This window comes from Planococcus citri, chromosome 4 (assembly GCF_950023065.1).
Source record: "Planococcus citri chromosome 4, ihPlaCitr1.1, whole genome shotgun sequence".
Lineage (NCBI taxonomy): Eukaryota > Metazoa > Arthropoda > Insecta > Hemiptera > Pseudococcidae > Planococcus > Planococcus citri.
Window position 1 is genome coordinate 10,383,547 of NC_088680.1, and position 27,224 is coordinate 10,410,770.

The 27,224-nt window shown below is 34.7% G+C and overlaps 2 protein-coding genes across 3 annotated transcripts in view; one reads left to right on the forward strand and one right to left on the reverse strand.

The window, feature by feature from the left end:
- The first annotated feature begins 106 nt into the window (after positions 1 to 106).
- Positions 107 to 3,002, forward strand: LOC135843531 (kelch-like protein diablo). The gene has a single exon (XM_065361467.1). The coding sequence runs from the start codon at positions 304 to 306 to the stop codon at positions 1,966 to 1,968; it is 1,665 nt and encodes a 554-aa protein (XP_065217539.1). The 5' UTR covers positions 107 to 303; the 3' UTR covers positions 1,969 to 3,002.
- A 4,299-nt stretch (positions 3,003 to 7,301) lies between these two features.
- The window catches only part of LOC135842525 (uncharacterized), a 257,307-nt gene continuing 237,384 nt past the window's right edge, over positions 7,302 to 27,224 (reverse strand). For both annotated transcript variants that reach the window (XM_065360027.1, XM_065360026.1), the window contains exons 5-9: positions 26,474 to 26,804; positions 15,830 to 15,959; positions 14,470 to 14,610; positions 8,858 to 9,022; positions 7,302 to 8,765 (exon numbers count right to left, since the gene is read on the reverse strand). In XM_065360027.1, the coding sequence (XP_065216099.1) occupies positions 8,350 to 8,765; positions 8,858 to 9,022; positions 14,470 to 14,610; positions 15,830 to 15,959; positions 26,474 to 26,804 (1,183 nt within the window). In that variant the 3' untranslated portion in view covers positions 7,302 to 8,349. The remainder of the gene's footprint in view (positions 8,766 to 8,857; positions 9,023 to 14,469; positions 14,611 to 15,829; positions 15,960 to 26,473; positions 26,805 to 27,224) is intronic.

The following is a 27,224-nucleotide window of genomic DNA, read 5'->3' on the forward strand; positions in this document are numbered from 1 at the left end:
ATGTTGAAAAATTTGCTGTAATGAATTCGGTTAAATGACGTTTCTGGATGTTGGATTTTGAACGATCAGCTGATTCAAAAGTGATAACAAAATTACTGATAACGACTTGATATTTTGAAAAAAAAATTAAAATTTTTCAAATTTTGCTAATAAAATAGTAAAACTAGTATTTCGTGTATGAAAAAATTTGGATCTCTTGTGAGCGTTCCTCAGTCCAACTTCTACAGTTTCCAGCAGCTACAGATTCCTCGTCTCTCATCTTCAACTCGGATGGCATCTTCGAAGTGAAAAACTCCTCTCAAAATGTCCACAATTCACCTAAGCTTGCTAAGAAAGCTGAACGAATTCCGTAAAACTGGAGAATTCTGCGATATCCGTTTGAAAGTTGGAAACAGATACTTCGATTGCCACAAGGTGATCTTAGCTTCAGCTACGAACTTCTTCCAAACTCTGTTCAAATCATCGTATCGCGAATGTAACCAGAAAGTCGTCGAGTTACGCGACGTAGACGAAAACGTATTCGAAATCCTGCTAAATTTCATATATTGTGGCGAGCTAAACGTTCTGGATAAAGACGTAGTCCACGTATTAGCAGCCTGCGTTTACTTCCAGCTAAAGGAAGGTGAAGACATATGCATCAACTTGATCAAGTATAAACTACACGCCATCAATGTATTCGAACTGTTTTCATTACCATGTCTAAAGTGCAGACACGACGTTTACGATACAGTCAAAAAATATATTTGTAAACGTTTCTCGGTATTAGCCAGCTCCGACGAGTTCTACGTGTTACCATTTGAACAGCTCAAAGAAATATTACTAGCTGCTGAGCTGACAGTGTACGATATCAAAGATCTGATTGATTGTTGCATTAGATGGATATGTTTCGACGTAGATAACAGAATAGCGCATCTAGTAGAGATGACAAAACTGGTGAATATCAACTTCAAACCTCCCGAAGGATTATTAGGATTAACTTCGAACATAAGGAATGTCTCGGGTAAAGAAAAATGTCTAGAGTTGTTATTCAACGGCGTCCTGTACACTGAGCAAGAATACCCTCGAGCTATTCCATCCAACGAACCTTTATTCATATCGAAAAAATACGACATCGATAACCCATACTTGATCAAATTCCAATGCGGTAGCTGGATCCAAATGGACGATCTACGATTCGTACGAGCTCTAGGATCCGATCTATTCGCCGAAGCTACTCTACTCAATCAAAACTTATACCTTTCTTGCGGTTTATTTAATAATATTTCCGTTCTGAATGCCAGCGAAAGAGCAGCTATCGGAATCACTGAATCGTCCGGTGTTCCATTTTACACTTGTAATTTGGAAACGAAAAAATGGCAATTGCTGTATCCTTCGAGTTGCATTTCCAACGACTTGATACCCTGTAATTCGAAAATCTACCTTTATAACGAGTTATCCACCGATTACCAATTCTTCTCGTATTTGCCTCATTTGAACCGATGGCTGACTATACCTTCTATGAACGTGCCTCGTTCCAAAGCAGGAGTAGCCAGCGATGGACGTTTCGTTTACGTTATCGGTGGTAAACCGAACATCGAACCTACTCCTTGCAATATCATCGAGTTCTACGATGACCGATGTAAAAATTGGCAAACCCTTGTACCGAACAAGAAACTACGTATGAATTTATTCAGAAATCGATACACGAAGAAGGTATGCTTTCTAGACGGGTTTTTGTACGCGTTCAGTCGTCGATCTATGGAAGTATTCGATCAAAGAGCCAATAAATGGAGAACCATTAACGATATTCCTGAAGTAATCTATAATCATTGTTCAGCCAAAAGAAGCTATCTGATACCGGTGCATCGGGAATTATGGTATATTAGCTGTCAGCAAAATATATACAGTTATGATCCTCGTATGAATGTGTGGAACGATGGACCAGACGGTGGTGGGTATTACTTGAAACCTGTGCAGATTATTCGTTAATGGATTGAATACTCCTGGAGATTGGTAGCAGATATTGTCGTTCGAGTGTTGTCGGTTTCATTATTATTGGCTTCTGTGTGTTCTTCGCTTTGTATACTATTTTTTTTCACTCGAATGCTCAATGATTATTCGTGTAAAGGGTTTAGTGCTTGGATGACTGCGTATAGTTTGAGCTATTTCGAAAAAGTGGTGGAGTAATTTTTGAGCTGGAGATCTCGTATTTGATTTCGTTGCCTTAAAGGCGTCATCATTGGTTACCTTACCTTGCACTTTCAAATTTATTCTAATTTGGGTCCAATAAGAATTTTTTTAAATTGATTTTTCGAAAGTAGGTGCGTATTTAGAGATGAGTAAATTATACTCGTTGAAATGAAGTGTGGTAAAATACTTGTTTAGTAAACGTTTTTGTAATATTGTTTATTGAATTAGTAATGTACTGTATAGGTAGGGGACAGGGGTTCTACATGTCTCATTTTATTAGTCAAGGTATATTTAATGCTTCATCTCATTATTATTTCTTCGTGTGTTATCTCCAATTTTTTTTTGTCTCGTTTTACTTCGTTACCATTTCTTAAACGCTTGTTCATTTTGTTCCTATTTTATTTTCGAATATTTATTGTTTCTCATACCTATAGTTACCCTGCATTATTTTCTAAAGTAACTTATCTAGTCGTTGTTCCTTTTTTTGTTATTTTAATTTTAATTTTTTATGCGTTTTTTTGCATTTCATTTTATCGTCTGATTGTTCTTCTTTTTTCGAAAATTAATAATCGTACTTGTGAAGCTATTTTCTGGAGTTTTTATGATTTATGCTAGCATTAGGATCGAGATTTTGAAAAAAAACCAAACAATATGTTTAGCTATAGTTTTATCTTATAGGTATACATAATATGTTTAGAAATATACTTACAATTACTATGCTTGTCTCGCGCTTTCAAAATATCTAGATTATACAATATATGTTCGTTCATTTCTGAATTGTATAATAATAAAAAAATTATCGTGAAAATCGAATAAACGCAACTGAAATATCATAGGTAATCTTTCTATTCTTTATTCCTATTGCGTTTACTGAATAGGTACTTTCATAGATTAGCTGGTTATTGTTGTTGTGGAATTCTGAATCAATACGTACTGCTAACGTTTGCAGTTTAGATACAATTAAACTACCCTATGAATGAATTGAAAACTGCAAGTGGAACGTTTATAAACGAAATTGCATTGCGGAAAGCAACTTGAAACTGCACGAAATATTTCATTTATTACGTACATCATTACTAGGGCTAGGATATCAAATCCTACCATGTTACATATCAAAATGAAGGTTTTTTCAAACCCAGCAAGATACCTCCATTAAATAAATGTACAACTTGAACCAAAATGAACGAAAAGAAGAAAATGATAAAAAAGAAGAAAAAAACTGATTACTAAAAATTAGAAAAAAAATAATAGGCTATTAAAATAAAAATTGAAACATGAAAACTGAATCTGTTATTTTTCAGTTTTTCCTCCCTTGTTTTTTTGAACTGATCGTTTTTCAACAATCACATATTTTTTTTCAAAAATGTGCAAAAAATGGATAAATTTTTGTATTTCGGGATCTAATTTCTTCAATTTTACCAATTTTTTACCAAAAAAAGCGCTAACGACTTAAAAAAGCTCCAAAAAAGCAACATTTTTGCCTTTTTCGCCAAAAATAAGCATTTTAAAGCATTTACACCCAAAAAAGCAAAAAAAAGCACTATCAACTTTCACCATTCGCCTCAGAATGGAATTAAACGCAAAGAAAATATATTTATGGCGTATAGGGTGTTGCTACAAAAAAAAAAGCATTATCATAAAAATCCTAGCCCTAATCATTACCTATGAGTCATTCGATTTGTTCTTGAATTCAATCTTAACTGGATGGAATTATTTGTACACGTGCCTAAAACAGTGTTCGGAGTAACAAAATGAATGTGGGACTCTCAGGGGACTCTTAAGGGACTCCCATTTGACTCACATGGGACTCACTTGGGACTCTCAGAGGAATCCCATGGAACTCTCGGAGGACACACAGGGGACTCTCGGGGGACTCTCAAGTGAATCTGAAGGGACTCCCATTTGACTCACATAGGACTCCCATGGGACACTCAGGGGACTCTGAAGGGACTCACATGAGGCTCACAAGGGACTCCCATTTGACTTACATGGGACTCACATGGGACTCTCAGACGACTCCCATGGGACTCTAAACGGACTCTGAAAAGACTCCCATTTGACTCACATGGGAGTCACATGGGACTCTCAGAGGACTCCCATGAGACCCTCAAGGGACTCACATGAGACTCCCATATGACTCACAGACTCTCATAGGACTCTCAGAGGACTCTCAAGCGACTCTCAAGCGACTCCCATGTGACTCACCTAGGACTCCCATACGACTCTCAGCGGACTCTAGTGGGATTCTAAAGGGACTCCAAAGGGACTCCCAATTGACTCACATGGGACTCCCATGGGACTCTCAAAGCACTCTCAGGGGACTCTAAAGGGACCCTGGAGGGACTCACATGAGACTTGCATGGGACTCCCATTTGACTCATATAGGACTCTCAGGGGACTCTCAGGAGACTCTAAAGGGACTCTTAAGGGACTCTCAAGGGACCCACATGAGACTCCCAGATGACTCCCATGGGACTCTCAGCGGACTCTCAGAGGACTCTAAAGGGACCCTGAAGGGACTCACATGAGACTCACATGGGACTCCCATTTGACTCATATAGGACTCTCAGGGGACTCTAAAAGGACTCTTAAGGGACTCCCATGGAACTCTTGGAGGACACACAGGTGACTCTGACTCACATAGGACTCCCATGGGACTCTCAGCGGACTCTCAGGGGACTCTAAAGGGACCCTGAAAGGACTCACATGAGACTCATATGGGACTCCAATTGGTCTCTCAGAGGACTCCCATACGACTCTCATGGGACTCCAGTGGGACTCTAAAGAGACTCTAATAAGGGACTCCCATGGGACTCTCAGAGGACTCACAGGAGAGTCTCAAGGGACTCACAGGGGACTCTCAAGGGACTCACATGAGACTTCCATATGACTCCCCTGGGACTCTCTGCGGACTCTCAGGGGACTCTAAAGGGACCCTGAAGGGACTCACATGGGACTCCCATTTGACTAATATGAGACTCTCAGGGGACTCTCAGGGGACTCTCAGGGGACTCTAAAGGTACTCTTAAGGGACTCCCATTTGACTCACATGGGACTCACTTGGGACTCTCATAGGACTCCCATGGAACTCTCGGAGGACTCACAGGGGACTCTCGAGGGACTCTCAGGGGACTCTCAAATGACTCTGAAGGGACTCCCATTTGACTCACATAGGACTCCCATGGAACTCTCAGTGGACTCTCAGGGGACTCTAAAGCGACACGGAAGGGACTCACATGAGACTCCCATTTGACTCATATGGGACTCCCATGTGACTCTCAGAGGACTCTCATAGGACTCTCAAGGGACTCTCAAGAGACTCCCATGTGACTCACCTAGGACTCCTATACGACTCTCAGGGGACTCTAGTGGGACTCTAAAGGGACTTTCAATTGACTCACATGGGACTCCCTTGAGACTCTCAGGGGACTCTCAGGTGACTCTGTAGGGACTCTCAGAATTCCCTCGCCCCATCCCCTTGTCCACAACGGCAAAAAACGATTTTTTGGGGGGAAATCGTGCTTTCAACAAGTTTTGAACAAAAGATTTTGAATTCACTGGGAAGGGTTTGCCCAAAAGTTGATTTTTTTGTGAAAATGCTTCATTATAGCGTATTTATTTCATGCAATCTTCCCGACCAAGGCGTAAATATGTACTAAATAGCGCTACAATAGAGCATTTTTCACAAAAAAATTCAATTTTTGGGCAACCCTCCTTCCTCAATGTGGCCCTTAGGAAAGTCAAACTGCAAATCTAACTTCATATTCGTATTCAGCTGGTTCGATTCATGTGATAACGATACTCATATTGTTAATCTTCTTTCGCCCTAAAATTGTTGGAGGGGCCAGAGGAGGTGTCTATTAGCTCAAATTGAGATATTCTGGAAGTTGTTTAATATTCTATTATTTTTAGAGACCTTTGTGCAAAATTTCAAAACTACATCATATCACTGGCAGTACATATCGTTTTTTTTGAAGGTGCCGCGACACACAAAACACATTTTTGAGTGTTTTTGAGTTCTTAATGATTACCCACTTGGAGAAAAAATTCGAAAAAAATTTCAATTTCAAATTTATATGTACATAGTACCTACTCATGCACGTATATTCTTGGAAGAAAAAAATTTCGTGTGCTTGAATTAGGTTTGGAGATGTGGCGGTTTCAAATTTTCTTTTGATGTAACTCTAAACTTCATTCTCGAATCAGGCCCCTTCTCTCCAAGCCCCCTTCTGACTCAAGTCTTTAAGCTCATTTTCAAGTTTGGCCCCTTCCTTTCCAAGACTACCATTGAGTTATGTCTCGAGACAACCTCAAATCTGGTTTCAACGTCTTCAAAATCCCCCTAAACCTAATTCGCAACTTTTCCACGACATTTTACTCGCTCAGCTTTAAAAAAATACCTACTCAAATAATTAAAAAGTAAATCACCATGCAGCCAAAAATTTGCCATGGTTCGCCTCGATAGACTTGGATATGCAACCCATTCGACATGGCTAAATTCGCTAAAAAGCATTAAAACGGGTCTCGGAATGGGTTATGTTATTAGGAGAATAGAAGATACTAGCAGGTCTCTGAAATCAAAATTTTAACTGGTCGACGTAGTTCACTTTTAATCCGGTAGATAGCGCCAAGCGTCCGTTGAGAAATAAAATTCATCTATTTGAAATTCGGTCAACGTAGTTTGTTGATATTCCTGCAGATGACGCTACACTTCCATTCAGAATTAAAATTTCAACCTGTTTAATTGAAAATTGACCAAATTATTGAGGGCTTCTGAGTCGAATTTTTTTGTGGTTTAGGCCTCCATAGGGGTTTACTTGATAAATGGAATCTAATGATGATGGTAAGTAGTGTTTTTAAAGCAGGATGAATATTTAAAGCTGAAATGGCCATTTTCAGATAATTTTAGGTCGAATGTGAATTTGAGATTTTATTTCAACTGCTGAGCTTCTATTTTGTCATTAGAAATCGGTACAGAATATTTTTCAAATTAATCATTTTTTATATTTTTTTTCTTTTTTGAAACTACTACGATGAAAATGAAATAAAATTATATTTTTCATTTCCTCAAGAGGCTCGAGAAATTCTGAAATTGAGACAAATTCAACTACAACCCTTATTAAAAACAAAAATCCAAATCAAATAACATTTTTAATTTAAATATTACGTTTGAATTGTTCAACTAAATAATTACTCGTACATTTTAATCAATTTAAAAAAAATAAATGTATTTAAAATTCATAAATAAGAAGAAAAAATATATACCTAGCTGAAAAAATTCCAAAAAAATGAAAGAAAAAAAATAAAGGAAAATACAAAGACTAGAAAGTACATAGCAAAATAACGTAATAATTAAAAATACAATTTTTAAGAAGGCCAATCAATAAACAGCGTTAACATAAAAGACATGTTGGTTTTTTTTTACAAAAAAAAAATATAATAAAAAATAATCATGATAAAATAATAACAATAGGTAGTACATCTCGTGTCAACAAAGTACATCACCTTTGAAATTAATAAATTTCACAGAAAAAACAATTCACTTTTTTTAATTCGTGAGCAATGACAATGGTTCGTAAATTTCCCCTAATTTGACGACACGTAGATGACTTATTAAGTACGTAATAATTGAATTTCAAGCAATTTACAATTTAAAAAAAAAACAATACTTAGATACAACTTGGAGTTGTCTTTTTTTTCTTATTTAAAATTAACAAATACTCGATAAAAGGTAAATTAAATCAACAATAGGTATATAAAGATGGTTTGATATGACGAAAAAAAATATTCATTAAAATAGGATAATTATAATAAATATTAAAAAGAGAAAATACAATAGTAAATTTTTTCCTTGGTAAAGTACCTAAGTGGAGTTTTATGGTTTCTGCTCATCATCGTCCAATATATATTCCTTAACTTAAAAATTCAATTGAAAGATTCAAGGTTCAGCGATACCGAAGCAGATAATTTGATTATTCAGCTTTCGGATACCTCTTTTTTTTTTTTTTCAATAAAGGCACCTCAATATCATTAGTGAGCATCACAAAAATAGACTCTCGTCTCAAACAAAACAATTGAATTCACATAATAATTAACAAAGATCACCTCAAATACGTTTTTCAAGTCCGAACATTCGAGTTACCTATCAACAAAGAGACCAATGACCGAAATTACCTACAATTAAATGAAACTTTTCTTACGTAGTCTAACGAAATATGATTTTCTACGAGTTTTAGGTATTTCGGATAGATCCTTCGAGTCCGAATCGAGCGAAGTCTCTTCGGCAGATAGATCTGAATCTGGAGTTATTTCGATTCTGGGAATGACGAATGGTCTAATGAGAGATTTAACAACCGGCGAAACTTTACTGGAATTGGGAAGTACGGGACTGCTGACACAAAGCGCTGCGCTGGTAAGTTGGGTAACGAGTGAGAAAGAATTGACTCTGCTGCTGCTGTTCCAATTGGATGGATGAGCTGTGCGTTGGAATGCTTTTTTCAACTTGGACTTGATACCGTTGTTTTTGTAGCTTTGGTTGATGGCGTTTTGTAGAACGATGGCGGGTGGTTGGAGTTTACCGTTTACGAAATGTAGACCTGCGGATTGAAAAATTACATAGGTGAGAAAGATGGTGAGATGATGAGATGAGGAGGAATGAATGAGATATGAGAAATATGAGTGCATTTACCAAGCTCTGGTTCGCCACCCCAGTTTCCGTATGAAGCTGTTTTGGAGAGAAGCTGGTTACGAGCGTATTTTTCAATTACATCTGCGCAAATGTAACGACCGCAGTATCTGGCCCATTGTTCGGCTCGAAGACCTCGACCGTAATCACGCATTGTTGGAGAAGCGCCTGAAAATTAGAAAAATTATACTATTAAAATTGGTTCACAGACCGAAAAGCTCAAAAGTGTAGCAATAGAGTAGGTACGATTTATTTATTATTTAGATCAATATATTCTCTATAGGTAGGTATTAATTTGAACAGATCAGATTTGATCAGATTAACCTGATCAAGTCTGAAGAAGAAACCCTGATTAGTGATTGGATATGATCAGATCTGAATAAACTCGATCAGAATTGTTGGATCGGTTCAGATTGCAGATCAGTACACTTCTCAGACCTTATCTGATCTAACTAGACTCAATAAGATCAAGGTTTTATTTTATTTGATCAGAGTCATTTTTTTCAAACTTAATATTTTTTCATCCAATTGAATCTGATCAGATCAATGATCTGGTTGAATAAAATTTATTCGGACCTGAACTATGTAGTTCAACACAAAGGCTTGGTTAGGGCTATAATCAGGCATATTTGATCAGGTCAGATCAAACCTAATCACAATAGGACATTCTCTAGATCCAATTTGATGTAATCAGATAACTTTTTATCAGAATAATCTGATGAGATTCAATAGAAGAAAGCTGATTGAACATGATAAGAATCTAATCAACCTGATCAGAACTCTTGAATCAGGCTCGGATATTTCTCAGATCTAATCTGATCTTACCACATCAAATAGATCAAAGTTATATTTATTTGATCAGATTAATTTTTTGAACTTTAGGTGATCACTTTTGATCCAATTTGATCTGATCAATCAGATCTAATCAGATCAATAATCTGTTTAAATTAATTTTTTTGGGATCTGTTTGGTTCAACGCAAAGGCTTTGATTAGTTCTGTAATATCAGACATGTTTGATCAGGTGAGATCAGGCCTAATCATACTTGGACATTATTTGGATCCAATTTGATGCAATCAGATCACTTTTGATCAGAGTAATCTGATCAGGTTCAATAGAAGAAATCTGATTAAATATGATCGGAATTGAATAGATCCGATCAGAACTGTTGGATCAGATCAGATCACAAATCTTGATACTCTTCAGATCCAATTTGATGTATGTAAAAATCACACCCAGTTAAATCAAAACTCTATTCATTTGATCACATTTTTTTCAAACCGGATCAGTCTTGATCAGATATTTTAACCCAAACAGGTTCAATGTGGAAAAGCCTGATTGGATCTTTAATCAGATCTGTTTGATCAATTCCAGATCATCGATTCGAGCATTGCTTAGATTCAACTTGTTCAGACCACATCTAATCAGATCAATATGTTCTATTAATTGTTTTTGTTTGATCAGAATAATTTTGTTCAAAGCCAATAACTGTATAAATAGATCCAACTTCAAACTTGATCTGACCAGATCTGATCAGATTCTCAAAGTTTTCACATGAGTACATAAGTAGACGTATGTTGAATATTCAACCCTGATCAGATCTAATAGGAGATAACTGATGTGATCTGATCACACTGGTTTGATAAAATCAGATCCGGATACTTATTCCCCGGATCCAATTTGATCAGACCATTGATCTGATCATAATAAAGATAAATTGTGGTTGGTTAAGCTGTTTGATAAGAAGATTAGATTCGATCAGGTAAGATCCAGGTAATTCGAATCGATGTTTTATATGAATAAACCTAATCAGAATCAGATCACAGTTTCAAGTTTGGATATGATTAGATCTGTAGAGACCTGATCAGATCCTGATATTCTCTATAGATTTCTGATTCCATTAGATTTATTCAGATATGATCCAATCCAATCATTTTCCCCTGAAATTTCAACGGTTTTTAATAATTCTGAAGGATTATTCTGAACATTCAAGTGCTCTCAAACCATTTCAAAATTTACACCAATAAAAATTGAAAAATTTTAAAGAAAATATCAAAATAAAACATGAAACAAAATGAGAGTAAATTTGTAAAAAAGGTTCGGAATAGCCAAAAGGAGTACATAAACTTACAAAAATTGTATAAAAGTCAGAAATTTTGAAAAAATAGTTGAAAAAAAACAAAATAACAGTATAAAATTTAAAACATTTCATCACTTCAAAGGTTCAGAAAATCCTAAAAATTTGAGAAAAGTTTGAAGAAAAAAACAAAATAAGATTTAAAAAAAACAGCTTCTTTGACTATTTTTATGTAATTCTGAGATACCTATTTTAACAACATTCAAGTAGGTACATACATATTTTAACAAACTGCACAAATCATTCAAAAATGGGCATAGATTTTGCTAGGTACAATTTTTATGCTTGAAAATGTTTTTTATCCTACTAGGTACAATAAAACGCTACTTTATTCACTCTCGCTAGTCGCTCGAGTGATCAAATGCGCGTTTTCTTCCCATGAACGGATAAAATATGTTATTCAACTAGTGAAATAAAATACCATTATGCTATTTCAAACACATGTCAACAAATTTTTTAGCAATTCTTGCCACATTTGGCCAAAATTTCCAAGTTTCCAATCATTTTTCACGATTTTAACGTTTTTTTAAGCATCTTTATACTGTTTCAACGAGTTTTTTGGTCATATTTTAATAGTTTAAATACAATTTTCGCGTTTTTAACATAATTTTAGAAAATTTTCAACTTTCCCAAGAGCCAGAAGATACGTTTTAAGCGAACTTTTTTTTTTAAAGAGAAGGTTAATACATACATTTTTGTTCCCTGAACTCATCATTTTCCCTTCAAAAATGAAGTTTTCATTTTTTTCTCATCAAAAATGAAGTTCTTATTTTTTCCCCTTCAAAAACGAAGGTACATTTTTTTCAAAATGAAGTTTGGGGTTTCTTTTCAGAAATGCAAGTTTTCCTTTTTTTTGTCTTCAAAAATGAAGGTGCATTTTATTCAAAATGAAGTTTTTGGTTTCCTTTTCAGAAGTAAAGTTTTCATTTTTTTTCTCTTCAAAAATGAAGATACATTTTTTCAAAATGAAGTTTGGGTTTTCTCTTCGGAAATGAAGTTGGCATTTTCTTTCCCTTCAAAAATGAAGTTTGCATTTTTTTTCTCTTCAAAGGTGAAAGAGCATTTTTTTCAAAATGAAGTTTGGGGTTTCTCCTTAGAAATGAAGTTGGCAATTTCTTTCCCTTCAAGAATGAAGTTTTATTTTTCTCTCTTCAAAAATGAAAGCGAATATTTTTCAAAATGAAGTTTGGGTTCTCTCTTTAGAAATGAAGTTTGGGTTTTCTCTTTAGAAATGGAGTTTTTGTTTTTTCCCCTTCAAAAATGAAGGTACATTTTTCTCAAAATGAAGTTTGGGGTTTCTTTTCAGACATGCAAGTTTTCCTTTTTTTTCTCTTCAAAAATGAAGGTGCATTTTATTCAAAATGAAGTTTTTGGTTTCCTTTTCAGAAGTAAAGTTTTCATTTTTTTTCTCTTCAAAAATGAAGATACATTTTTTCAAAATGAAGTTTGGGTTTTCTCTTCGGAAATGAAGTTGGCATTTTCTTTCCCTTCAAAAATGAAGTTTGCATATTTTTCTCTTCAACGATGAAAGAGCATTCTTTTCAAAATGAAGTTTGGGGTTTCTCCTTAGAAATGAAGTTGACATTTTCTTTCCCTTCAAGAATGGAGTTTTATTTTTCTCTCTTCAAAAATGAAAACGAATATTTTTCAAAATGAAGTTCGGGTTCTCTCTTTAGAAATGAAGTTTGGGTTCTCTCTTTAGAAATGGAGTTTTTGTTTTTTCCCCTTCAAAAATGAAGGTACATTTTTCTCAAAATGAAGTTTGGGGTTTCTTTTCAGACATGCAAGTTTTCCTTTTTTTTCTCTTCAAAAATGAAGGTGCATTTTATTCAAAATGAAGTTTTTGGTTTCCTTTTCAGAAGTAAAGTTTTCATTTTCTTTCCTTTCAAAAATGAAGTTTGGATTTTTTTTCTCTTCAAAGATGAAAGAGCATTCTTTTCAAAATGAAGTTTGGGTTTTCTCCTTAGAAATGAAGTTGACATTTTCTTTCCCTTCAAGAATGAAGTTTTATTTTTCTCTCTTCAAAAATGAAAGTGAATTTTTTTCAAAATGAAGTTTGGGTCTCTTCAGAAATGAAGTTTTTGTTTTTTTCACTTCAAAAATGAAGGTACATTTTTCTCAACATGAAGTTAGGGTTTTCTTTTCAGTAGGAGGTAAAGTTTTCACTTTTTCTTCTTTCAAAAATGAAGGTACATTTTTTCAAAATGAAGTTCGGGTTTTCTCTTCAGCAATGAAGTTTGCATTTTTTTTCAAAAATGAAGTTTTCATTTTTCTCTCTTTAAAAATGAAGGAGCATTTTTTTCAAAATGAAGTTTGGGTTTTCTCTTCAGAAATGAAGTTTTTATTTCTTTCTCTTCAGAAATGAAGGTACATTTTTTTCAAAATGAAGTTTGGATTTTCTCTTCAGAAATGAAGTTTTTATTTCTTTCTCTTCAGAAATGAAGTTTTCGTTTTTTCGCTTCAAAAATGAAGTTGCATTTTTTTCAAAATGAAGTTTGGCTTTTCTCTTCAGAGAAGAAGTTTGCATACTCTCTTCAAAAACTAAATAAACTTTTCACTTTTTGTTCGAAAATGAAATTCTCTCATACTTTTAAAAAATGATGACTGCGTTTTCTCTTCTAAAAATGAAACTTTTTTTGATTTTTTTTCATAGTTGGCCCCATAAATCAACTGTACATTTATGTCCCAGAAACCAGAAAAATTCGAGACAAAAAAAGTACAATGCTATAAATTCCTGCTTTAAAAACACTTAACCTTCAATTTTTTTCACAAATTTTAATTTCTTTCTTTAAAAAAAAAATGTTTAAAAATATGCAATTTTTGAAAAGTTTTATTCCAAGTTGGAAAAATTACATTTTTGGCGGGAAAATTGATATTACCCTAAACCTAAAGTTTACCAACCAATTTTTTACACACTTTAATAAATTTTTTAGCTTCCTCCTCAATAAAACACGGCATTTTAAATCTGAAATTGAAGAAAATCTCGACACAATTCCCCCTCCTCCTTCCCCACCCCTTTCTACCCATTCAATTTCACATTTCGCCAACCATCTTACACACAAATTTGTACATTTTAAATTTCCCTACCAACCATATCGTCGTATATGGAAGGAAACACACAGCTGTGTATCGAAACAATAGGCATATTTTTGCGTAAGAAACGCCCGCGGTTATGCAGATAGAATAGACCGAGAGCTTTGTGAAAACTCGCACGTGACGTTGGTGGTATAATCGACGCTTGTAGGCGTAATTACAACACGTTTATTTTTTCCACTCGCAAATTATAATACAAATACGTCTCTAGAACAAGAGTGGAAAGTGGAAACTGCCAAGACGCTTTTTTGGTCACATTTTCAAGCCTATACAAAAGACGATAGGATACCTCGCCACGTCACGTTTATCATTCTATACCTCGTCGTATATAACTCACTCTAACAAAATGCAAAGGTACACAGAATAAAGTGGCGATGCTCATTTACCTGCAAATAACAGCAATTTAGCACATTTCGTCCGTCCTTGTAATGCGGCTTTCATTAAAGGAGTTACACCGTATTGATTCCGAGCATCTATTTCTATTCCTGAGCAAGAATTCAGCAGTAAATTCACAGCTTCGACTTGACCTTAAAACATAAAAAAAATCATCAAAAAAACACACACACACATATTACATAATATCGATCAACTCAGCAGCAGTTTTTTTTTTAGCAGCGATAATTTCCCAAATTAAACCCACCAATCAATTTTTTTTCCTCAAGGAGAAATTAATCTTCGATACTCGTTAACCCGTAAATAATTTCCAAAGAAAATCCCTCCGTTTTAATGACAAAATTTCCTTTCGGCTAAAAAAATCTTCGCTCAGGCGAAGGAAAACTTTTGCGAAATGTTTATTTTCATAATATTTTTTTTCCACTTGCTTTCGCTCTACGTGAAATGAATTCGTAACAGTAAAAAATTAAAATTGATGGGTACTTTTTTCCTACTTCTCGCTACAAAGATTATACGGCCGAGTAAAGAAATTTAATATAAAGCTCGTGAAAAATAAAACATCCCTAACTTGTGTAGGCTATACGGTGTACTATCGCCTTGAAATTATTTACGACTGTTGGAAAAAATTTCTTATTATGGAACGAGCATTTAATAGGTAAAATTATTATAGTCACAAATTGAGCAATGACCTCGTCTCTTCGTGTCGTATATTTTGGTAACATTTTCAAAGAAATTTCCATCTAACCCGTGAGCTATTTTTTTGACCACACGAGACAACAACAAAACTGACGTCAATTCCATCTCTGGACATGGTATTAAAAATGATGACGTCATAAGTGACGATGACGTATATTTCAAAGGTGTCATTTTTGAAGAAATTTTTCTTCTTTTACAACTTACTTACTTACGGTTAAATATTACGCAGCATACTATACACATCGAGTCGACTCGAGACTCGAGTCGACAAAGGAATACCACTTTTGGCAAAATATTTACTTAGGTATTTTTCTTTTACTCTTTCAACGAGCTAGCTTCCGACTCGACGACTCGACTGGGTGATTATCGAGGAAAAAAGAACGCCTACGCGAACGGCAATTAAAACTTACAACGAGCTATAATTCGAGCGTAAAACACCTTTTTACCTACAGTGAAACTCTCCAAACACCTTGTGAGAGAAACTTTTAAGTAGTATTTTTCTACCTTTTTCTCGTCTTTTTTTTCTGTTCTGTTTTATGTATTTTGCGGTACCTACAGCGAGACTACTATATAACTTGATTACATTCGGCTTTGAAAATGAAGCATGAAAAAGCACCCAAACGAAATGGAAATGGAAATGGAAAAGGGAGAACTTACCAGCTTGAGCACAAAAATGTAAAGGGCAGTTGCCTTCGTTGTCTGGTTTATTTACATCGATTCCTGGCACTTTGGTGAGTTTCTCGATTATTGGTAAACAGTTCTTTAAAACAGCGTAGCTTATTACAGTCTGAAATCAAAGTAAAAGTGGAATAAATTAGTATTTTTTTAAAAGGTGAAAAAATGGAAAGGATTGATGGGGAGGGGGGCTCAGAGAGGTCGAATCCGAGAAATGATGAAATATTCGAACTCAGCGTCGTTGAATCAGTAGAAATCGATATGTCACAAGATAGTTTCATTTTTCAACTTTTTTTCAAAATTGTAGAGGGGAGGTTGGAGGAGTATTCAGGAGTGATTTGGGAAAAAATAAGCTAATATTTGAGCTCAGTGGTCTCAAGAACCTAATAAATGCTACGTCTCAAGTAACTTTAGTTTTTTAAAATATTTTGACCACATTTCGAGGGAATTGATGAGAGGGGGGTCAGAGGGGTCAAATCCCAAAAATGACGAATATTCGAACTCAATGGCCTCGATTTAACAGAAATTGACATGTCACACGATATTTTAATTTTTCAATTTTTTTCAAAAATCAAAATTGGGGAGGGGGTTGGCTGAAAGGGCACTTGATAGTGGTTCTATAAAATAAGAAGATATTCGAACTCAATGCTCTCGAAAATCCAATAAACGACAACTCAGATATGATTTTGATTTTTTTTTTGATAATAAAATACCTTTTTCAGGTAGATACATACATATTTTTACCATGAGGGGACAGGTGGGGAGTTCAGCGAGGTCGGATCAACAAAAATAATCAATAGACTACACCATAATTTTTTTGCAAGTTTTTATCAAAATTGGGGCTTTTTTTGAGTCCCTTAGGGATATTGAGCTGTACTTCTGAAAAAAGGTCTTCATTGTGATTTCTTCAAATTTTTAAATGGTAGTTTTCAACTTTTGTACTCATCATCATGAAAAATTGAGCTTTCACAGTGAAAATTTGATCATAAATTTCGAGTTTTTCTCATTTTAATTGATGAATTTGAAACACTAATCTATTTTTTTTTCAATCTTTAATCAGATTTAACTCAAGATCAGTCAATTTTCAGATTGTATAAAGCAGTTGAATTAATTTCCAAATAAATTAAAATCTTTCACTGATCTTTTGAAAAAATTTTCATGATAATATTTTGAATTTTGAGGAAGTATTTTCAAATAAAGCATTGATTTTTACATTATTCCAACAATATTCGTACATTTATAACTGTTTTTGCGAAAGATTTTCGCAATATTTTCGTCTACAGCATGATTTTGATCTTGTTTCATCAATTTTCTCAATTCTTTCATAACAAGTTTTGAATCATTACGTAATAATTTTTTTGTAATTTTGTAATTTTTAAAACCTTTTTTCGCCATTTTGAAGATATTTCTCAATTTTTTTCTTTACAATTCTGAACGACTTTCGTTTCAATTATTCTAGTTTTTAATGAATTTTCAAGCAGTTTTATCAACAAATTTCAACTATGTTCTGATATATTTTTTTTTCATAATTTTTCACAAACTTATTCACGCATTTTTAACCACGATCAATTTTTTACCATTTGCGACAAATTTCTAGGTACATAAATTTAATAAATGCCTAAATTTTTTGCAATATTTTTCTCCAATCTTGCAATATTTTATTAACTTTCAGCAGTAATTTTTTCGACGTTTTTATGACTTTTGAATAGGTTATTTTAATCTATTTTTGGATCAATTTTCGACGCGGAATTCAATTCTCGAGTCAATTTTTGGATGAGGAGGGAAGAAGGACAGACGGCGATTCCAAATTTGAAGAAAATTATTTAAATAACGAAGCTTGATGTTTTAAATATTTACGGTTTTTTAGGACGAAAAACATGAAAACTTATTGTACTTACCTCAAATTTTTTTTCTCAAATTTGAAACTTATTGTATCCCCCCCTTATAAAAAGCAAATTTTTAAAATAATACCAAAATTGTATTTCTCGACCCAAAGAACACGGATATCGACACCAAACATGATTTTTTGATTTTTCCCCCAAATTTGAAAATGGTAACCCTTCTCGCCTCTTTCTGAAAGGATAACTTTGAAAATTATACCAAAATTGTATTTTTCAATTCTCAAAAAAACATAAAATTCAACACCAAACAGAAGTTTTTGATTTTTTTATTTCTTTCAAATTTGGAACTGGTACTCTCCCTTCCCTCCTGAAAGTCTAAAATTGTCTTTCTCGATCCCCCCTCCTCCAAAAAAAATTAAAATTCAACACCAAACATGATTTTTTGATTTCTTTTCCAAATTTGAACCTGGTACCTACCCCAACCTCTTGAAGGGCAAATTTTAAAAATGATACCAAAATTGTCTTTCTCGAACTCACCACCCCCCCCCCAAAACTAAAACTGTAAGTACACCAAACATGACTACATTTTAATTTTTTCTCAAATTTGAAACTAATGCCCCCTCTTGAAGTCTAAAGGGCCAACTTTGGACATAGGTACCAAAATTGTATTTCTCCCCCCCCCCCATCATAAAATTCAACACCACACATGATTTATCAATTTTTTCATTTTTTTTCAAAACTGGAACCTCTCTCCCCCATCCCTGAAGGCTCTATTTCGAAAATGATTCCAAAATTGTACATTTCTCGACCCCCAAAAAATCTATAACTCGACACCAAACATGATTTTTTGATTTTTCCTCAAAATTAAAACTGGTACTCCCCTCTTGAATGGACAAATAATTGTGTTTCTCGAATCCCCCCACAAAAAAAAATGATGTTTTGATATTTTTTTAAGACTTGAACCACTCCTTCTTTCTTAAGGGCCAATTTTGAAAATGATACCAACATTTCATTTCTCGAGATCCTCCCCCCCCCCAAAAAAAATACTAGAATTTGATACCAAATAATTACTCATGATGTTTTGTTTTTTTTTTCAAATTTGAAACCGGTACTCCTCCTTTTTTAATGGCCAATTTTGAAAATTATGCCAAAATTGTACTTCTCGACGCCCCCCTCAAAAAAACTAGAATTCGATACCAAACTCAATTTTTTGATTTTTTTCAAATTTGAAACTGGTACTCCCCCTTTTTTAATGGCCAATTTTGAAAATTATACCAAAATTGTATTTCTCGACAACGCCCCCCTCTCCCCAAAAAAAACTAGAATTCCATACCAAACTTGATTTTTCGATTTTTTCAAATCTGAAACTGATACTCCCCCTTCTTTAAGGGACAATTTTGAAAATGATACCAACATTTCATTTCTCGATGACCCTACCCCTCCTCCCAAAAAATTAGAATTCAATACCAAAGATTTATGATGTTTTGATTTTTTTTCAAATTTGAAACTGGTACTCTCTCTTTTTTAATGGCCAATTTTGAAAATTATACCAAAATTGTATTTCTCAACGACGCTCCCCCCCCCCAAAAAAAATAGAATTCGATACCAAACTTGATTTTTTGATGGTACTCTCCTTTTGTAATGCCCAATTTTGAAAATTATACCAAAATTGTGTTTCTCGACGACCCCCCCCCCCAAAAAAACCATAATTCGATACCAAACTTGATTTTTTGATGGTAATTGCCCTTTTTAATGGCCAATTTTGAAAATGATACCAAAATTGTGTTTCTCGACGACCGACCCCCCCCCAAAAAAAAAAACTAGAATTCGATATTAAACTTGATTTTTTGATTTATTTAAATTTGAAACTGATACTCTCCCTTTTTTAAAGGTCAATTTTGAAAATGATGCCAACATTTCATTTCTCGACAACCCCCCCTCCCTCCAAAAAAAATTAGAATTCGACATCAAACATGATTTTTTGATTTTTCCTCAAACTTTAAACTGGCACCCCCCTCCCCCTCTTACATGGCCAATTTTGGTAATGATAGCAAAATTGTGTTTCTCGACTCGCCCCCTCCAAAAAAAATCAAGTAGAATATTCGACACCAAAATAATTATGATGTTTTTTTTTTCAAATTAGAAACTGGTACTCTCCCTTTTTTAATGACCAATTTCAAAAACCATACCAAAATCGTATTTCTCGACCCCCACCCCCTTCAAACAAAAACCTATAATTCGACCTCATTTTTTGATTTTCTTCTCAAATTTGAAGATCACCTCACATGTGATCTGATGAAAAAAAATGACCCCGAAATCAGGTTCTGCGTTGAAAATTACATGGGAAAGGTTACTTTTTAATGGGTAGAATGTCATGCATTTTGTGGACAAAAGCTATGTACGCAGTTTTTATGATTCTTGCCCACTGTGTCTAAAAAAATCTCACCTCACCTGCCCCAAGGAGCGTAATTTTCAGCAAAATCGGAGGAACTGGATAAGTATACTCAGCTAGCTAACTCAAAACCCAAAATGTAATTACTTCGACATTAGGTATGTACATACATATATGACCCAAATATATGATTTGAAATCTCAATTTACTGTTTGCTGTACACTCGTGTAAGATAGGTTCAAAATGTCAGCTTATTTTCAAGACTAAAATCGATGAACTGATAAAAATCCACCTACCGAATATGATTTTCAAACCTTCTATAAATTCACCGAAATGTTTTTTTTTTTTTTTTTTTTTTTTTTAAATGATCAGTTATAAATTACACGATACATGAATCAATGTTAATCTCCCCCCACTACCTATACCTATATGTAACTAAAATTATCTGCATAGTTAGCTCGCGTATTATGACGTTGAAAAGTAATACCCAAAGTTACATGTAAATTCGATTTGATCGCCATAGGTACTTAACGAACCAGGGGGGAGGGGGTGAGAATTTGTCATAGATAATGACGCACGAGAATTCCAACCCACCCAAAACGATACACAACGATGAGCTTTTCGTGTTTCAGTTCGCAGCCAAAGCTATGTGTAGATCGAGTAAAGGAAGGGGGGAAATGACGATGCAATGGTCATTAATTTATAAATCTTATCTACGTTCTGGATCGAGGTTAATTCGGCAATTAGCTGAGTACCTCACGCGGTATACATTTTGGATTACAACATTTACCTACTTATAGTTACCTATCCAAAGAAGAGGAAATACTCAAAGGGCTGGGCTGATTCTGATACAACGACGATGACGACGCGACGCATATTAAACGCCATCCAGCCCAGCCCAGCGAGTGAAGCAAAAGAGGTGTACTATGTAGCTAGTATACATGTCAGAGAGAAGAAAATGAATTTTCCCAGGTACTTACATCTGTCATATCGGTATTTATTGTTAGCTCATCTGGCTGAGTTTAAAGATAAGTCTAGCGAAATGAAAATTTCACCGTTCTCTATTTATCATCGCTGACGTTTACCCGTGTTGCATGAATTATGCGTCGAGAAAACACACCGCACTTTACACCACCGTCGAATCGAGCACACAATACACTGCTTCGTCGCGCTTCGTTATGCCAAAAAATATATACGAGGAAATTCGCGAAATTCACGTTCACGATGACGAGTAGGTACCTCTACCTATAGCACAGCTAGGTCTATACTGTTCGAAGATACGATTAAGATCTGAAGATTCTTCACAATCATCTACCTACTCTTGCACTCGTACACGAGAGATAAGAGTACTAGTAAAGCTTCAACTATCACAACCTACAGATACGATAGACAAGTTTCTGCACCAAATAGAATAATACACAGACCACAATGAAGTGCTGTAGATTTCATATCAACGATAAAACCAGAGCCCAGAATGGTTCAGGTTTTTCCCTCTTTTAATTTTTTTCTTATTATTTAAACGTTTCAGATCAACTTGGCATCGGAGAACACAATCTCTGCGAGAAACTTTCCACCTTCCATCTTCCACCTTTTATTCGACTTCTTCGTCGTTATCGTATTTGCGAATTTTTCATCGCAGCTTACACCTCCTAATTCCTATATGTATTTTGAAACCAAGCAGAGAAAAAGTTATACTTATATGAGGAGAAGGAAGCGACGAAAATTCACCAAAAAAAAAAGTTGTTGATCGATTCGAAGTAATGTAGCGTGAAACATTCAGAGACTCTCTTACACATACCTACCCATATCCTATAGCTAGTAACTTTATACCCTGGCCCCCTCCCTCATCCATCCATCCATCCATCCATCCATCCATCCATCCTTCATCCATGTTTCGCTTGTACGTATTACGTACTCGTATAGTGAAAACTTGTGCAAAGATGCCAAAGACCAAGTCGTTGAGAGAATTTTTAACCTTATATAAGTTATAATGTAGCTTTTTCGAGTATAGGTACCCCCTACCTTACCTACCTAGCTATAGACCAATATGCTACATATAATTTCAAACTACTCCAGTATACTACTTCTAGTGACATTTTCACAACATTTGTACGTGTGTCGAATGCCATATCTGGTCAGAACATTCAACATACCCATTACCTATCTTGTAGTCTTTACCTATACCATATGTACTATATAAACAAAGAATAGAAAGGGTAGGTAGGTAAAGGTACACAGAACTTGCTCGTGAACTTTTCAATTCGTTTACGAGTTGAATTTTTTCTTTTTTTTTTGTTTTTGGCTCGCTTGGTTGTTCGATGCTCTTTTGAATATTAATGTTTTCGACGAATATATAACTCGATGGATCCGATGCTATTTCATATTTTTACGAGGAGAAGTGTTCAGTATAGGCATAAGATGGTGATGGGCTCCTTTGGAATTGAAAATAGGCAGAATATTACACAATTTGATGAAGGTTTCAGTGTTGCCAATTTAGCACAATGCAAAGTCATTTTGCTCTTTAAATTTTCTAAAATTTTGGATCCAGCATCAGCATAATTTCTAGCACAATCCAATTCATTTTTGGCATTACTTTGTTTTTGAAAAATTTGATTTTAGAACTTGAAAAATGGCGATTTTTTTTTGTAAATCTTGTTACAATAACAAAAAATTTATAACCTTCAGATCATTTCAGAGAAATAGGCAAAATCTCATTTTGAAGTTTCGGTTTTCTATGTATACACTTCTACATATTTTCAAAACTGTTGGATTTTATGAAAAAATTATGCAATTTTTTTCAGATTTTGTTTTGGGTTTGAACAGGCTGAAAAAATTTTCAAAAACTCAATTCATCTAGAAAAAAATCATTTCTGATTCGAAATTTTTTTGAATAATCTTCTCAATTGAAAACCTTCCTAGGTCAGACAAAATTAAGACAATTATCAATTTCTGTGTCAGAAATTTTCAAAATAATCCTCTTTTTTTTTTTAAAAAAAAACCCTCCCTTGGCCCCCAAACAGAAGATTGTATTAACCCTCTCAAAATGAAGCAAGATCAAAAAACAAATAAAAATTCAAGGTCGTTAACTTTTTTTTTGGAAAATTTGTCATTTATGGCCAGAATACTTTTAAATAACTCTCTTTTCAAGGAAACCCCCCTCACTCTCCTAAAAATGATTTTATATTTGTGTAAAGCCAAAAACTCCCTAAACTTAAGGGGGAAAAAAAGACGAAAAAGTAGAAATTGAAGTACCTATTGAAAAAAGTTTTGAAATTGTTTTATATTTGGTCAAATCCTTCTAAATGTATCTATCCCTCTTTTCCGGGGACGTCGATGTGGCGGGGAAGGGAAGGGGAGGGGGTGGGAAAGTATAGAACCCCCAGCCAAATTTTCATTCGGTAATTCGGAAAAATTTCGGATAAGGGCCTGTGATGAAAGAAAAACATTATTTTATATTCCTCAAAACACAAATATTCGAAAACTTTTGCCTTTTTTTAAGGCCATAATGGAAAATTTCTAAAAAAAAAAATCAAGTTTCAAAGTCCAGAAATGAACTCTTTTTCCTCACACAAAAAACATCGTTTTTATGCCTCTCGAAGCACAAATTTTCAGAATCTGCTGTCCTCGCTTCGCTCGAACCTATTCCAATTTCTTTTTCAAAATTAACTTTTTAAAAAAATATCATTCCAATTCTAAAATATGTACCAATTAAAACCCAAAAAATAAACTCCTTGCAGTAAAAAACGCCTCGTTTTTAGTCGTTTAAAAACGAAAATTTTCATAAGCTTTCACCCTTGCTTCGCTTGGGGCAATTTATTTCTCATTTTAAAATGGACAAATTTTTCATTTAAGGCCAAAAATCCGAAAAAATTGTTTTTATTGTACTTTATTAGGTACTTACTCCTAATTCTGTCAGATGAAATTATTCTCCATATTTTTTGATTTTTCATTCGGCATTTTTGTCTCCAATTCACCCCCTCCCCTCCCAGATAATTTGAAGCACGACGCTACTGCTCTTTTCAAGTAAAAATCTTCTTTGGTGCCCAAAACAGAGTTGGATCAATTGCAAATATTATTGGGCCCTTCAAAATTGAAAAAAATTAAAAAAATTAAAATTTGTATATTTTTATGGAAAATTGCTCATTTCTGGTCAGAATACTTTTAAATAATCAACTCTCAATTCGAGAAGCCTCCTTCAGCTCTTCCCCCTAAAAATGTTGTTCCCTTTGCATGAAGCCCCTTGATGAAGTTGATAAAAATGCTAAAAGTCAAAAATTCAAGTACTTACCTGAATATTTAAAAAGTTGAAGATTTTTCAATTTTGATCAACTCCTCCTAAATAACCTCTTCCTTCCTTTTAAACAAAACCTCTCTCCGATCCCAGGCTGTGTTGATGGAGGGACCAATATAGCTTGAGGGCCAGAAGGGGTTTTATCAAAAAAGAAAAGTACTTTGTACTTACTTTGGGGGATTCCGACCAAAAAAAAATCAATTAAAAAATTGTTCCGGACTTCAATCTTTCATTTTTCACGATTTAGTCCAAATTTGGGAGGGTCCCATACAAGACTTCTGATTTCACAATTTTTAGCCAGTCTGAGACCTCTGCAATATTTCGATTATCTCCATTATACCTACTTAATTTTTGAATTTATTCCAAAAGTGTGAAAATTGATAGACCAGCTGAAAACTTTATTCAAACTCAAGTCTTAAACATTCTTAAAATTTTCCATTCCAATGTACCTATTTTGGTTTCTTTGAATGAAGCCACTCCAAAGTTAGAAAAAAAGAAAGGAATAGATACGTAAATCCAATCAGGTAAAAGATTTTAGAAAATTGTTCATTTCTGCGTCAGAAATTCTTCTTCAATAAATATCTCTTTTTCATGAAAAATTCTCTTTCGGTCCTTAAGAAATGTTGGATTCTTCAAATGGAGACCTCCAAAATTTATAGAAATAGAATGAATCAAATTCGGTTTGCAATGCATTGGACATTTTTCATTTCCTTACAGAATACTTCCAAAGTAACCCCGATTCTCAAAGTGAATCATAATTTTGATTTTTGAGCCTGAATTTTTCATAACCAGTTTTTCAATAAAACTTCTTCCTCAGCCCCCCAAATACCCAAGCAATTTTGGTCTCTTTTCTGGTACAGAGGCCCTCATAAAAATTCATCAAATTCGGTTTAAAAAATAATACCTATAATATGTACAAATAATCCACCAGAATTTTGATACCTACAAAGACGTGAAAATTCCAATCATTTCATAACATATTTTTCTCGCAAAAAATGAAATATTCGAGTTGAAAAAATGATGGAAAACTCTCACACTCCATTCACAGTATGTTATAAAAGTCTAATGAAGTAAAATAATTCAAGCCCTGTTGGATCTCCTTCGACTCGCACACGGTGTCTCAAAAGTCAAAGCAAAGAAATTAAAATACCTACTTACAATAACCATTTTGAAATGATACTGTTCGTGATCTTTGGAGCATGCGGTATTTCGCCCCAAATTTTTTTTTGAATTGGTATCAAAAGTGTTTTCTAAACCCAATACCTATCATTTGAAAAAAAAACACCACCGCAAAATTAGTCTTTATTTTGGTGAAAAATAGATGGGCTAAATATCACCAAAAATTCAATATTTTTTGAAGAGGAGGTGAAAAAAATCAAAATGTTCAAATCGACTATTCACGCGTTTAATTGACGATAAAAATGATTCCACGTTCAATATTGCCCCACTGAACGAAAATTTCTGAGTTTTTAGCCCATCTCAGCCCTAAATAATATGGGAAAAATGTCGACTCTATCTTCACTTCACAATTTTCGGGAAATCAGACTTTTTTATTCAATTTAAAACACAAACACGTTTTACCATTCTGAACACGTTGACCCCTCCTCCTCCTTCCCCCTCCCTCACTCTTTCCCTCCAGCATGTTATTAGCCCATTTGACTCCTTAAATTTGTCAATTGGGCTGAATTCACGCATTCTCATCGATAACATAAAAATAGACTAATAGACTACCTATATGATTTGTTAATTATGTCCAAGTTGCATTCACTTCCGTGGAAGTTAGGTAAGTACATATGTAAAATTACGTATTAGCCTTTATATAATATGCAACCTTCTCCTCACCTCCTCCTCCTGCTCCACAATCTCAATGAGCACATTCTCATCCATAGGTAATTTCACAGTGGCGAAATTTACACATTTCCTCACCTATACCCCTCCCATCAAACCTTTACAAGCGTTTAGGCGAGACATCTGCGATAAATTTATGTACATAATATAGCGCGGTATACGTAAATTAGCTCGAAGATATAATAACGATCGCGGTAGCAAGGGCAAGGGCAGGGGGCCTTTAAAAAAGGCCATAAATTTATCGTTCAACTTACCCTTCCAGTATCATCCGTAGCGTTTATATCTTCGGTAATTGGCTCGTTTAGTAGATCACATAGCACACTCGTGTCTTCCAGCTTGACTGCTTTCAAGAGCGAGGTTTCTTTGGGCTCGTCGGGCGAGACGGGAGTCTCTTTGACGATGGAATTCTTGCGGAACGCGTCGCTGTTGATTTTCTCGGTGACGCGAGCCCTCTGGACGCCATTTTTAGTCCAGTCGAAGCGCGCCTTTGTGGCAGCCAACGGCGAAGTTTCCGGCGAATATTTAACGAATTTTATCGGAGATCGGGGTTCGGGCTCAGGTGAGGTGACGTGGGCGTCCGACCATCTGGAAAATCAATGAGGTATGTAAGAAAAATAAAAAAGAGGGCGCTTTTCAAAAAGAGTTACCTATACACTTTGTGTGAGTAAGTATACGAGGAGTATCTATCGTACATTTATATACTTTGGCCAGAATATGTGTTCGTGTGTGCGTAAGTTTAAATGTAATTGAAAACTTTCTTTATACATAAGCGCGTATTCGTGAAATATATTTGCTTTGTAAGCACTTGCAGCCAATGCCATCGTGTTGTATTATGAATGGAAACGTGTACCGTATATAGATTCACTCGAACCAAGTTTTCACCTTTATATTACCAACGTTTCGGCTTCGACTTCGACTTTTTGGGTGAAATTAAATGGTCGTTAGGTGATTTAACCCCCTTCGTTGCGTTAGACTTTAGCACGGCTAAGTATCTGAGAAATGAAT

What these genes read in the sequence shown, in the direction of transcription:
- LOC135843531 (XM_065361467.1), top strand. Translation starts at nt 304, where the DNA reads ATGTCCACAATTCACCTAAGCTTGCTAAGAAAGCTGAACGAATTCCGT.